The 15,411-nt window shown below is 40.8% G+C and overlaps 1 protein-coding gene across 1 annotated transcript in view; it reads left to right on the top strand.

The window, feature by feature from the left end:
- The window catches only part of prkcbb (protein kinase C, beta b), a 117,054-nt gene extending 103,136 nt beyond the window's left edge, over nt 1–13,918 (top strand). The window contains exon 17 of the mRNA XM_079564013.1: nt 13,486–13,918. Within this exon, the coding sequence (XP_079420139.1) occupies nt 13,486–13,641 (156 nt within the window). The 3' untranslated portion in view covers nt 13,642–13,918. The remainder of the gene's footprint in view (nt 1–13,485) is intronic.
- The last annotated feature ends 1,493 nt before the right edge of the window (nt 13,919–15,411 follow it).

The following is a 15,411-nucleotide window of genomic DNA, read 5'->3' as shown; positions in this document are numbered from 1 at the left end:
CATGCATTTATATGAATATATATTGTTATTACTATTCTTGACATACAGTGGGTTCAGAGAGTTTTCAGGTTTCTTCTAAATATTTCTGTTTTATTATGTTTTAATCTCTTTCTAATGTAATATGAAGTGTGTTGTATTGGTAAAACACGTAAGCGGAGTACTGCACAATAAAGATTCAAAAGTAAAACAATTTAAAGTTTGGAAAAAAAAGATGTTTAAAGGGATTTATTTTTTCCCATGATACACAAGGTTTTAGCCTAAACACAAGACATTAAAAAACATTAAGAAATTCGCCGCCAGGGCTGTCCGTTGTCACCAGTTCTGTTCACAGAATTTCTTTACACAACTTTTTGATCAAAAGTGTCCCATCCATTCTTTTCATCATTCATTTGTTTATTAGAATGGACGCAAAGGTTTTGAATTTTGTTTATTTTATTTCTTTGCATTTGTTCTATTTGATTTAGGTACTAAAATGGCATTAAAAATCCATCAATTTGGCTTGCTGTATGAATCCTCACACAGCAAGCCTGAGTGTAGACTTTTAATAATGATAATTGAAAAAGCAAACAAAAGCTCCCGCATACCGTCTCACTCTTTAAGACATTTACTTCTGCAATGTTTCGGTCAATGTTTCGGTCATTAGAACTTTTTGAACATAATAAAATAGGAATGTATAGAAGGATATGGCAACATCTCGAGCCCACTGCTACCTGTGCATGAGTTTAATATTTAAAAGTAGCTTTGTACTTTGTCTCCTTCTCATATCTCGGCATTCTGTGCTTCTTTCTGAATCTGTGCATCGACAGTAGGTGTTGCAGTTGTTAGATAACGCCTGGTCGTCTCGTTTGTGCCACTAATGACCACAAATATTGGATTTTACTGTGTGCGTTTGCGATCGATAATGCTAAAACGCTGTGGGGAGATGCGGTATTTTGTAGGCTGTTACATAGACACAAAGTTAAAACAATAATATTTCCTATACTCGACTGTTTTGTTTAGCGGTTCAGAAAGGCTACTGTTTATAGCGAGCATGACTTTGGTCCCTCGACATTTGTTTACATTGCCTATACGGGTTTATCGTGTCTCGAGCTTGTACTGTGAGTAAAATTTCATTATTTTCATTTTTTTTTCTTATGTGCCTGGCTTTCCGGTGTTTTGCCTGCCCTTTTGTGACTGTTTTGTTTGGACGATAAATATCTCATACTCCCGTGCCCACGTCCCCCATCAAACTTTCATAGCGCGATCCACTTTACTTCCAAACAAGTGGCTCCGCAAGCACAGAGCGCGGAGAGGGTTGGAGAAGCCAGGGAGAAGCCGTGTTAGCGATAGTGCAGTGTTGTGATAAAGGACGCGAAAGTTCTCATCAGTGAAGTATTACTCTTTGGCATTTCAGGAACTTTAATTGATCTACACTGTGTCTTGGTAATTTGTAGATCACTGGACAAACACACTGTGATAGGTGAGCTGAGTTTATTTGACAGCATGCAACAGCAGGTGAAAGAAGTATTGGCAGTGTTAGCATTTTTTCTCAATAAATATATTTCTCATGGCGCTAATGACATGCATTTTTCCCCAGATATCGGTATCAACCTAAGCAACCCGCACATGCAAAGACATTAACCCTTATGTAAATAAATGTTATATGTAATCGTGTAAACTGACCTATGGAAAATAAGAAAGGGACATATTGCATTTCATGGAAAGAACATTATTTTACCTTAAACATTAACTTGTGTATTCTACATGTATCAGCAGAGGTGGATAGAGTAGTCAAAATATCTACTCAAATAAGAATAATGTTACCTTAAAGTAGTTTTACTGAAGTAGAAGTAAAAGCAGTGGCACAAATAATCACTCAAGAAAAAAAAAGTACTTTGTAGAGAAAAGGCAGCGTTTTTTGTGTTTCGGTATTGCCATAAATATGAGGAACAAAACATTAAATTAAGTGTCAATCCTGATATTTCTGAAGAAAGCACCACCGTACAAATATATGAAATATTTCAGAAGATGTAGGTGCATGAAACACAAACTACATCTATTTAAGTTGTCAATTGAAGCTTTAGCAACTTGAATTTTTACTCACAGTGGAAAGACTAGAAGAAAAAAGTACTGTGTGATAAAAGTACAGTCACTTCAATATACTTAAGTAAATGCAAGGCAGTACTACCCGCCTCTGTGTACGAAAACCATTGTGTCTCAGATCAGTTGTGGATTTTTGCCCGAGCAGTTGAATGAGTAAGACTGAGTGAGTACTTGGGCATTTCAGCCGAACATTTCATCAGGCATCCATTGAGGATTTTGTTTTACCGCAACACAAATCTTGAATAGAAGTGGTCGGCAATATGACTAGTGTACATAAAATCAAATTATGACCTGACAAATTGACAGTTTGCCAATTTGGAAAGATCATTGCAAATATAATGGGCTGAATTGCCGTTGCGTCTGATGCAGATTTCTTCTCAGACCAAAACACGACGCCATCTTCTTTTCCGCTCTCACTCCACCTACTGGTCAGCCTCCGTTGTGCTCTCATTGAAAGACAGTGATCTTGGCTTAGGTGTTAGGGATGGGTGGATCGATACCAAAGTATCGATATATCGATACCAAACGGCTACTTTTTAAGTATCGATATTGGGCAAAAAGTATCGATACTAATTTGCATATGGTTGACAATTGCAGCAATTGTCAACCTAAAAGGATGATTTATTTCTTTGTTCTGAGCCAAAACAGTCACAGCAAAGGATTGAACTGAGCCAGGCATATCATTCTGGTTTAGGTTCTGTTTGTCATTTAAGTATTAATGTAAAATTTTGTTTATGTATTTAATTTCACATTAGTATTGTTTAGTTAACCAGCTAAAGTAATATAATTTTAATTGACCAGTTAATTATATAAAATAACCAGTTTTAGAAATGTATATTGATTGAAATACATTCACCCATATGAAATGACCAGTATCGGTATTGGTATCGGTATCGACAAAAATGACCCCAAAAGTATCGGTGGTATCGCCCATCCCTATTAAGTGTGTCCAATATGGAATTTGGGGGCTGGGAGCCATGAAGGTGTTAAATGCTGACAACCAATATACGATAAGAATCATGTTCATGCGCTCATTCTGTAAAACGGCTTAAATCATTGAATTGTGAAAAATGTACGGTTTCTATCGGTGAACTTTTGGCCGATTGTAGATATTATTTTTATTACGCTTTAAGGGTGCTTTTCGAACCAATCTAGCATACTCTTTGGTCTGGGAACATGAGCTAAAATTCAACAGTCCAAATTTGAGGGACATGTTGTGAGACCAAAGGTTTGCGGCTCACACCAAGATTATTAAACAGAAGCTTGGACTTTCAGTTACCATGATATTCCTATGCTGTAATCAAGCCGCGACAGTGCTGTAAAACAAAGTGCTACAGGGTAATTCAGTTTTGCCCGTGAGATCCCACTCTATAAGGTTCACAAACGTCCCAACTTGAGACGGATGGGCTGCATGGATTGTATTTAGTTGGTCGCAGTGGGTATTTCACTCGGATGTGGCACGTTGGTGAGGTTTTGTTCGGGAATGAACCAGACCAAAGCCATCTGCTGTGTGGTGTGGTGTGGAGTGGAGCAGAGCCATCATCTCATTGATAAAAGTGGGGTTTGGACTGAAACGCACCGACGATTTCCATCTCCTCTTTTAGTGCTCTTGTCCTGCTTCTCATTTACACACAGCGGCCCGAAAGCTCTCACTGCGTCCTGTTTTCAGCCTGGAGTTTTTGAGAGCAAATGGCTGGATGTGGTGCACTTCTCCTTTTTTTCAGAAGTGTGTGAGTGTGTTTTGGAATCTAGTTTTAGAAGTTTTAGAAGCAGCTAAAACCAGAGGAGGATCAGCTATATGCGCAGAGCCTGTGTGCATGGCAGAATTAAAGTTGTTGCTGTTTGGTTGTTGTTTTGCTTTTTCGCTGGGAGAGGAATTGGCATCCGCCGCAAGTTTCCTTCCTTTTCATCATTCAAAGAAGAGAAATCATAGAAAAGTCTTTCGCTATCTGAGCCTGTTCCTACAAATGCGTACACCTGTTTGTATAGAGTGCTCTATCCCCATTGAAGCGAATGGTGGAACCGATCTTGCGAGGTATGGCATGTCTGTTTCATGGCATTTATATAATTTCATTGTGGTCAATAAAATAGGTTGTTTAGTGGGGACTGGGTGTGTAATGGGCCCCACAAAAAGCAGAAACTTAACCGAATGTGATTGAGCATTTAGCTCAGAGGCCACTTTTAATTCTTGTCTTAAATGTAAAAAGGTCTTTATATTTATTAGCAATTTCTAACAAGGCTTTGATATCACCAATACTAATACAGTCAGTCGGTTGACAACAGCTGAAAATATCTGGGTCGTTCATACTTTGGAATGGTTGATGGCTAATGCTAACAGCTATAGGAAAAATACAATGAATAAGCTAGTGGTCTCTGAACAGTTTTCATGACTAGCCTACTTGCTAACTGTCCGCATAGATACAGACGGCATCTCTGAAATCACCCATATATGGTCATGTTTGAAAACAGTTCAGGAGGCAAACTATTTGGAGAAAAATCTCAACTTTCTCTAAATATTCTAAAACTACTTTAACAAATGCTTAATTATGAATATATTTTTCTACTAAATAAAAATACAAAGACACAGAGAGGATCAAAGTGGTTCAACAGACCAATAATACATAAATAACGAAGAATGCTAACCTGATGCTTTATGTTAGCATTGCGCTAACGCTAGCTAGCCTTTCATTCGCTCCTACTGAACAATCTTCTGTGAACAAACATCCATATGGACCCGATATAGACTTGACATTAATTGTATGTGATAAAGAAGTTTATATTCCATCAGAAAATGGCTAAAAAGAATGAAAAAATGGTGTTTCCCAAAAGATTCTGTTTTCCCCCTCGGCGAGGCCACGCCCCTTCAATGACGTGACGCCGTCTGTATCAATATGTTAGGATCAAACACAGCTTCTCCTTTTTTATTTCTATGTTGGTAGAATATTTCTGTTGAATTCTCAATTGCCATGGCAACAGTTCTCGTGATGAGTCATCACTGTGAAACCCATGTATAGAGGGTATGCGCATAAATCATTTTCATTCCAAAGAGAACCATCAACGATTTGTCAAAGCGTATGATAGCAAATACATACCTTCAAGTTTAACACTCATTTGGCCTCATTTGCCATGCTATGATGTCATCTGCATAACTTCTATGGAGATTACATTTTCATTGTTCACATGCAGGTTTTTGTTGTAATATAGCAATAAGCTGAAGGGCCTTGTCACTTATATAAATGATCAGGCTCAATCTTTGTGGATTGTCCTTTTTCGATTGGCCATTTGTTATGAAAATTTAATGTAATTAAAGGGGAAACCGCCCTGCATCTCATAGTATGACATCATCATCAACCACTGAAATATTGTGAAAAATGATGTTACACGCCGTTTGAAAGCTGATACTTACTCTAAATTTAGACTCAAATAAACCACTGTATTAGTTATTAGCATTTCCAACCCCCTCATGTCCACGTCGGTCGGGCTCTTATAGTGACTCAATGGGACCATGTAATACTTGCATATCTGTGTCAAATATTCATGTACACATCATGTGGTCAGTATTTCAATGAACTAAACGAGCGGCGTCCCGCTGAAGGAAGCCTAATGGACTTTGCATGACCTTTTTCTATTTACAATGTTAGAATGATTTGTCCCCCGTGTCATCGATGCTCGGTGTGTTCATAGCTTCTTTTGTGTACATGTTACAAGATTAATTAAACGTATATTTACAATGCTTTTTACATTGCTTTCCATGTGCCAAATGTCTGTTGTGCGGAGGGAAAAGGTGTACTTACAATAAAGGATTTGAAAGATGTGTTACTTGATTTGGTTTGTTGATGAATTCGGGAAATGCACTGCCTGACCAAACAAACAAGGCCACACACGCTACGAGTCAAAAAAGTCAAAAAATCCAGTGATGCATCAGGTGCATTTTTCACCAAAATCTTGCATTGATGATGCAACGCCTTCTCGAGCACAGCCCAAAGATTCTCAATTAGGTTAGGTTCTGGACCCTGAGAAGGCCAATCCATGTGTGAAAACGATTTCTCATGCTCCCTGAAGCACTCTTTCACTATGTGAGCTTGATGAATCCTGGCATTGTCATCTTGGAAAATACCCAAACCATCAGGGAAGAACAATCGCATTGATGAAATAACCTGGTCATTCAGGATGTTTGGTCGTCAGCTGATCTCATTCTTTGAGCACATGGTGTTGCTGAACCTAGACCTGACCAACTGCAACAGTTAGTTACGTCCAGGTGGCCTTTTTTTTGGTCAGGCAGTGCACTGAATATTAACTTTTTCTTTTTTAAAGGTGTTTTATAAAACTTTTTCGCGAAAAAAAAAAAAAAAAAATGATATGAATGCATATTTCACCTTTTTGTGACCCAGGAGCTGTATGGGTGGTTAGCATGCCGCCTTTGGTTTCCAGCAAGTAGCCTCTACTATAATGCTCCAGGATCAATATTATTGTTGTCATCTCCATGGCTACGCACACATTCCATCCAGAAAACCAACCAGAAACCTAGAGCGTCATAGAGGCCATCGTGATGGAAAGTAAAGGGACCATGCAAACCATCCATGCAGTCTCATGGTCACTTTTTTCTATAGAAAGTACCATAATGTACCTTTAAATTATCTGAGTCCAGAATGTTTTGTGGCAGTCTCATGTATCACTTTTCTTCTAGAGAATTCTACTGTAATAATAATAATAATGCATTACAAACATTTGAAAAGTTTGAAAAATTAGGGGGGAAAAGTTGAATATTGTAAAAAGTATTCAGATAAGCGCTAAAACTAAGAAATCAACAATGTTTTTGTTTTTTTACTTGAGATGGTAGTTACGGATGGACTTGATCAGGCAGCCGTGTATGGGGGAGGGTGAGGGGATGAGGGGGTGAGGAGGTTGCGAAGCCCAGCTATGCGAAGCGAGGCGGGCGGCTACGACAGGCTGTGCATATTTTATGGCTGCCACTTATCATAAGAGCCCTCTCCTGATGGGGGAGTGTACCGCTGATGACTGCAAGCAAATCACATGCAGAATACAGCCCCACTCAGCCGGCGCTGGCACTGTTGTCCGCACCACTGCCAATGTGCACGTTCCGCCTCTGTCCTGGGCACACTCCATTGTATATTTATCATTCTGAGTAGTGCTAGTTCTACGTCTTTACAGATTTGATGAAGAATATGTTGAGCTGGAAGGAAAAGCTCCTATTTCGACATTCTCATCTCATCTGTTGTCTAAAACTCTGGGTCATAACTGGAAGGACAAGATCCCGGACACAATAATGAGCGTGACTGAAAGTGAGAAGCTCGGAGTAGATCGCTGCTCCTCCACTTTAAGAGGAAGCTCAGGAGAAAGACCTAGGGCACAGAAGTCGGCCTGGGAACAACTCGCGATCCCGCCGAAGTATCTGGGAAAGTGTTTGCCTGGGAATATTAGTTTCAATATTACAAGACCGACAGATGGACAGAGCTGTGTGTAAACCTGTGTACAGGCATATACAGTATAAATACTAAAGCACGTGCCTGCAGCCTCTGACAACAGGTGCCTGACTCTTCTTACCACAGTTAAGTACCTTGTTTTTTATGATCACACCTCCTCCGCCGCACCCACATAAAAATGCTTTATGCATCTTCACTGTCATTCCACACTCCAAAACCCTGTGAAATTTTTCCATTTAACTTGTTTTATGTGCTGTTAACACCGAGCGATCCCAGAGGAGCGCTTCAAAGCTGGGGGAAATATGCTTTTTGCCAAAATGTTGGTGATAAGATCAGTGTTGTTCTCTGCCTGTTAACTATGAAGCAGATGATATCTCAGGCCAGGGACTCGTACGGATAAATAATCTTTTCCTCGTCTCAATGAAACGTCTCACACATTGCATGTCACATGTAGTAAACATGCTTTATTGTGGTCACGTTGTAATAAGATCAAAGCTGATGTCGGGGTTGAGAAGTGGGTTGCGTGCGGTCAGCTGTTTCCATCTAAACGCTGCTTATGGTTAGCACATACCTCCACAGAATTTGCAGCTCGGAGGCGTCTTGCCGCTGTATTTTATGCAAATGCATGACGAGCCCAGTCTGCAGAACAGTGAGCTAGGACCATAAGCTGCATAAAGTTAGTATTGGAGTGGATGTAATAGCCGACGTACACAGTAAGCTGCAGTGCCAGTGCTGGGAGTGTGTGTGATAATTAATTCCAAATGTTGCGGCCCCCAAATTAAAGCCAGTGGCTCCGGCACAAAGCAGCCGGCGCTTATCAACCCAAAACAGGTCAGTGCTCGATAGCGCCTTTCATTCACCCTCGTGGGCTCCTCACCTCCCACCCCCCCCTCTCTCCCCCACTCCCTCCCTCCCTCCCTCCCCTCTCTCTCTCTCTACTGACAGGGACTCGTCTCCGCTAATCCCCCTGTTACTGAAAAGAGCGGGGGCAAAGACTAAATTAAAGAGAGCGACTCATGTTTCTCTATTAAAAACGCTGCCATGCGGTGGAGGGCGCTAATGGCGGAATAATGTGTGTTTGTGATGTACCTATCGCCGCATCTACACCCAGGGCCTCTGATATTTATCTGGCGTTTGCCTTCTTCCCTCGGTCCTTGGCGTATCCCTGTCGTTCTGCCTCACAGCGTTAGCGGCGGTTGAAGCGTGTGCAGATGAACACATTAGGAGCTGGCCTACATGGCTGCCAGCTGTGTGCATGTGAACGGCCCTGTGTGCACGCGTGTATGTCTGATACGAACCGATACCAAGAGACTTTCATAGGGGAAAAGTGAATGGTGTTACTTAGTTATCAAGGCTATTAGGTAAGACAATAAAGTCATCAGTCATTCTTTAACAGCATTACTTAAACTACATTACAAGTACTGGGACTTTCAACAGAGGCCAGTATTATTGAGTGAACCAGTCATAGTTTCCGCCTCAGCCTAAATCAGTTGACGCTAGCATTAGCATACTGCTGCTAGCTACGGTGTTTTGCACGACGATCAAAAGGAGTGTAAAATGAACTTTTCGATTGAATTCTCCAGGTTTAGAGCTTCAAAATATATTTAATTTGATTAAGTTGGTGATAATTGTGTTTTTGGACTTGTGTCGGGCTGCCCTGCTAACCCTATCCAACTTGCTGCTGAATCTGCTCTGTTTTATGTAAATGCGATGTGTATTGAAATGTTTAAATTCTAGCCGTGGATGCAGTGTTTGACTTGGAGGAGCATGGCATAGCGGCAAACCTCCATGTGTGCGGTGTGGCTAAGCTCCAGCCGTGTCCCGGGACAGCCAGAGCTCCTCTCAGGCCTGTGGACAGTTGGCAGCTGCAGGTAGGACCTCATGCATTGGACTGTGCTCTCCTGTCCCATCCTGAATTCTGTTGGCTGTAAATCCTGGACATCGTGCCGTCATTTCAAATCGAGAATTTGAAGCCTCTTTCTCTCCATCTCCCTCTGCTTTGTGTATCTGTTTGTAAAAAGTGGTAAACCCATTGTTTTAATGAAGCATACTTAAGAATCTTGGACAGTGCCGTGCTCCGATCTTGCTTTGTACCCAAAAGCAGCTCTCAAAGTTGCAGCATTTGACAATCCGAAAAGTCCCACACCATATATGGGAGCGCCGGTCAGTCTTTGACTCCCACTACTGCCCTTCTTCTCGCATTATTAATGTTTGTGGATTGGTTTGGGGTTTTACGTGTGACAGCAGCTTGTGTTGTGAATATTTATGTGTTCAGCCTGAAGCCTGGACTGTACTTCTTCCAAGTCTATGTGTTTTTACTTTTCCACGTTTTAGTTCATGTACTGTATTACTTTGAGTGAACAGAAGTGGTTTGCAAAAATAAATGTTAAGTAGAATGTTGCTTTGATAGACCTAAATAGGAATAGATAGATGGGGTTGGACACTACTACCACTGCTAGTAGGTTATGTAATAACATGGAATATTCATGGGATTCCTCGACGTCTTTCACAGCATATGCAAACTTGCATGCACCTGTTTTACTGCAAAACACATCATGTTAATGTTTAGAATCAGGGATCAAGAGTCTTTCCTAATTCAAACAAGGGGTACAAGATATAGGAAGGTTTGTGTTGAATATTTTACCTATGCTCTCAAAATGCCCTGACAAGCTTTTAAGGTGAGACACTGCAGGTGAATAGGGAAAAAACTATGTTAAGGGAGAAAACTGGCTAAAAACCTCAACCTTGACCAATGCATGAAAAAGCAATGTTTTTACCTGTCGCCTTAAAGATTATTGTCACGTTTAAAGCTTTCGGACTAAAATAGTCTGGTTAAAGTAAGTATTTTGTTTTTTCAACTGTGAAGGATCTTGGCAAATCTAGTTCCTTCTGCTTTATATCCTTCCGATGCAAATTAACAATGCATTGTAGGAATAGCAGCCTACAATTTTATAGATATTGTGGCGCAGTGTTTTAGTGACCTGCACTTCTACCTCACACAGTAAGCAACAGTCCCAGGTTCGATTTCCTTTCCATGTGCAGATTGCATGTTCTTACCATGAACTTAAGCCAACATCTAGAGATGGGTCCCTGAGATTCTTTCTCTGTGTAGCAGAATCATAAAACTCCACTCCAAATACTTTGCAGACTTTTGACATTGCATTTTCAGCACGCCCCTCTTATTGCACCCCTACACTATATCTATGCCTTAAACCGACCTAAAGCCAATCCATCTTTCCATAATCTTACCAGGCCCATTTATATCTACCCCCAAACCGCCGCGCCTTCCTCTCTGCTGTCGTTAGTGAACATCCTACAGGCTACATATGGCATACAGCTGCTGAATACCACTAGCCCTTGGTATTTGATGTTCCAACCCGGCCCCGTTCACTGCGTACACCCCGTACATGACAATAAGCCCCATACATCCGCCGCGGCCTGTGTTCTTTATGTCCGTATGTGTGTGCGTCGAAAAGGCAACGGCTGCACTTTCACGACTACCGCACCCCTCCCCCCCTTTATGCCCGCAAATACTTGTTCTCTGGCGTTTTCTGATACATGCAATTTTTCTTCAAGCTACGGGCCCATAAGCATACTTACATGGGCAAATGGACACACATTTGTCTCTGAGAGATGAAGAAACAAGCAGAAGGAATTGGTTTGAGGGGAAAGGCTGCTGGCAAAACTAGATACATTTCAGTTAAAATAGCCTAATGTCCATAATAAGATGCTTAATTATTGCACTGAGTCACAGTTTCTCTGTATATTTGGGAAAGCCATTTAGCTCCAGATTCTACAGACACTACACTATTGCACTTAGGAAGACTTTAACCTGTTACTTGCCGCCCCCCCTGATTAGGGAGTTAAATGGTAAATGGTCTTACTTTACATTGTGCTTTTCTACCTACATTAGACACTCAACGCGCTTTACAGCAAGGGACCAGTCACCAATGTACACAGACACTGGAGGCAAGGAGGGTGAAGAGTCTTGCCCAAGGACACAATGACAGTGTGCACCTTCAGGAGCTGGGATTCGAACCTCTGATCTTACAATCTACCAACTGTGCCACTGTGCCCGTTAGGAGTAGGTTTAGGGTCAGGGGTTCGGGTTATGATCAGGGTTAAGAAAGGCAAATGTGATCCGAGTTGTGTTTCACTCAGACAGATGTTACACATAGGCTCTTCTGTCAATACGCTTTGAGATTTGGATTTGCATAATTGCTAACCCTAAACTGAACCCTAAACTGGCAGGTAACACTTTAAAAATGCATACAATAAAAACCAGCATGGTTTTAGAAACACAAATTGGATCCAGTCTCTTGTTTTTGACACTTGTAAAGTTCCAATTAGTTTCCATATTATAGCGAACCTTCAGGGAGCGCCCTCAGCCACTAGGGGGTGGTATTGCAGCTGTGTCTGCACCATTATGAGGCTTACATGGATTTACCTGTCAGTAGAGAAAGTCCTGACCCTGGCATCCGTGCCAAAAGTAATAAGTACCACCGCTGGATCAGAGAAGCCATCGAGATCAGGAAACGTGCACCAAAATCTGTGACCGGGACGCTGGAGTTTACACCTTATCCCACACCTGGGATGTCGTCCTGGAGACGGCAATCAGTCAGTTTGGGGCGTAAACTTTCCCTTCTGGCTGGTTAAACCATGTAAGCTGCCTACCATACGTCACTTTCACCACCACTTACTGAGGAAGATCACAGGAAGTGATCAAAACTAGTAAAGCAGGTAAACAAACCTTCTGTCTTACTAAAAGGACAGTCGTCAATAGTTTAAACTAAAAAGACAGTATGAACCTTTTTCAAAGAAGTGCTTTCCTCGTCCATTGACCACAATAAAACACCAAATGTACATTGGCGAGTATCTTTCCCAAGGACGATGAACTACGTCATGAACAATACTGACAGTTTGTCAGTATTGGATTCTGTCTTCTTTGAAGTGCATATCACACATTAGACACAACTTTATCTAAAACATAGTTAACACAATTATGCTCATGATTTTACACTTTTTTTGTGCGTTATATTAGTTTGACCTTTTTTGTGATGATGATGATTATTATTTCATTTCCTTATTGGACAAGGGCAGGAAGTGACCTACGTAGGGGTAAGCGTTTTTAATTTTTGCTGTGTCAACCATGTTATGCCAATGAGAAATGAGCCAGAATTTTACGGAGCCAACCCTTTATGTCAACAATAAAACATTTAAATAAAAATAACTTTAAATGACCTCGTCACAGAAATTAAATCATGATTGAAACTTAACACAGATATCCATCAAACTAAGTCACAACTATAAAGGGATTAAAACTATTTAAATTCATATGCACTTTAAACATAAGTGATTTTGGGGTTACAACAAAACTTTAAGCCACACAGCGCAATACTCCACCCAGCAAATAGAAAGAATAACAATCAATATCATTTATAAGTGTGTAGAAAGAAAAAAAACATAAGTATCTGTACTGTGTGCGGGCTTGCCTCTCCTCAAACTTGACTCTTTAGTGAATTTTACTGGGGGCGAGGCATCACCTGCTCATCCTTTCTTTGACTACAGGCTGTCAAAATTATAGGTCAAATCTATTACTTCCTCTTCATAAGGTTTTATTTTGACAACCCAGCACCAAAATCGTGTTGTAAGTGTGTCGCTGAGCATTAGGAGCAGGTTTATTTATGTTTTACAACCGTTTAAACCGCTTTTACACCTTTTCGGTCTTTTTTAAAACCACTTTTCACCTTTTTTTGTCCTCAACTTTTTCACCGTGCAACAGCTTCGTCAGATTTCCTTCAAATCTTCCATAGTAATAAATAAATCCCGATGATGCAACAACGTTGGAATATCCTAACCATGCTCTTTCTTCTTTCCCCTTGAATCCCACCCATCGCCTCGTCCTTGTCACTGTGCCACACTCCCCCCTCCCCTCAATCTCCCGCACCATTTTTTGCAGAAAACTCGCAAGGACACCTGCAACTTCGACAAGGAGTTCACCAAGATGCCCGTGGACCTGACGCCGACCGACAAACTGGTCATTATGAACTTAGACCAAGACGACTTCCTGGGCTTCTCCTTCGTCAACGCGGAATATGTGGCTCCCAAGAATTAACGCACGCAGCACAACCTATGGACTTTAGACTTTAATGTTTTTGAAAACGTAAGAGCTACATGAGCACGATATGGTAGTTTGTATAGTTTGTCACTATAACACTGTAAAGAAACGACACCTATCACGTTAAATGAGTTCAGTTAGTCACACATGTTTGACTTACGAGAATGTGTCTTAAATTAGACTCGGTTTGAACTAATTGCCAATATGCAACAAGCTGTTTTGTTTTAGTTTTAGTTTTTATTCAAGACACTGCCATTTGTTGTTTTATTTCTAATTTTAATCTATGGGTTAAAAAAACGCAACATGCTACGACACCTGCAGTGGCGCTTATGGCCTCTAGGGGCAAGAGTTACTTAGTTCTGCTTTAAGATGGAATCAGCAATGGCAGATACAATACGAGCGATCGCTGTTATTGTTTACTTCCGCAATTTTCGCCGGATGTTTTGGTGAATGGTAGGCAACAGATGATGCATACAGGCCTCTAACTCGGTTTTATAAAATGATAGATCAGTTACAGTGCAACAGAAGCAATACACTGTTTATGGACATTGTTCTTGCTGATTATAGGATTTTAATAAAATGTTTATCAAATATGAAAATGTAAAATGCCTACCACGGCCAACGGATGTGACGACATCGCGATCGCTCGTATACCACAGAATCCAAAATGAAACTGTACCCACAGGAGAACAAAAACACTACATTACAAAATATAAGTTGTTTCCTCACCAATTTATGCAACTTTTCCATAGTCACAACTCGTTTTGAGCACTTTTCCAAAACGATCGATTTTCCAAAACTGTATTTAATGCCTTTACAATTCATCGATTATCACGTCATATTGCAGTCACTGAAACAATTTTGATAGGCCAATTACAAATTGCACATTTAAGATTTTAAGATCAATGGTAGCCCTATAGGGACATAAGAGTCTTGCAGAAATAATGTGTGTTGATGGGTTCATTTCTCAAACTGTAAAAAAAAATACAAAGAATACAAAGTTTGAGCTAAGGGACAGTTCTTATGAATCAATATAACAGTTTCTAACCTATAACGTGTAAGGTAGTGATCCAGATTTTAATTCTTTCAACAGAAACAGCAATATCAAAAGCTGAATAAATATTTCAGTCTGTGAAATAGTTCTTGGGGAACCTCCCTCAATCATAAAGTGCGCAGTTGAAACACAATCTGCCTAACAAGCAAACTTCAGAGCCTTCCCTCTCTTCTCCCCCCGTCTTTTTGACTCTCCCGCGCTGCTCTCCTGTCCTGCCTTCGTCTTTCCCGTGTCGTCTTTCACTTTTCCTTTTTTTTTTTTTTTTTCCTTCTTTCTTTTGCATTTCTTGGCTGCAATCCGTGCCCGTGACAAGGGCCTCTCCGGGAGCCCGATGTGCCGCTGCGTTACAAGGCCTGGCAGCGCTTTTGACAACCCCAAGTAAGCAATTTCCCAAATAGCAATAATGACTACAACTATCTGCGGCTGCTCCTGATAATTTATTTTTGGGTTCACTGCTCGCTGTGAAATGTCGGTTGCTTCTGGATGCATTGCGGGGCTGTCTGTGGAGAGACGCGGCCTGTACATAAGTGCGATTCTTTCTCTTTTTTTTTGTCCTTTTCAGAAGGCAATTATTTCAAATTCTGCTCAAATTCAGCAAATCTGCCATCCGGCTTCAGAGCACATGACAGTATGAAATGCCGACTTGCTACAATATTAGCATACAGTTGAATTAGGAGGTTAGGCGTATCAAAGCGGACACTGACGCTGGAGAT

Source organism: Gobius niger (assembly GCF_951799975.1).
Source record: "Gobius niger genome assembly, chromosome: 10".
Lineage (NCBI taxonomy): Eukaryota > Metazoa > Chordata > Actinopteri > Gobiiformes > Gobiidae > Gobius > Gobius niger.
The sequence above is the reverse complement of the archived record's forward strand: the minus strand, read 5'-3'. Positions and strand labels throughout refer to the sequence as shown.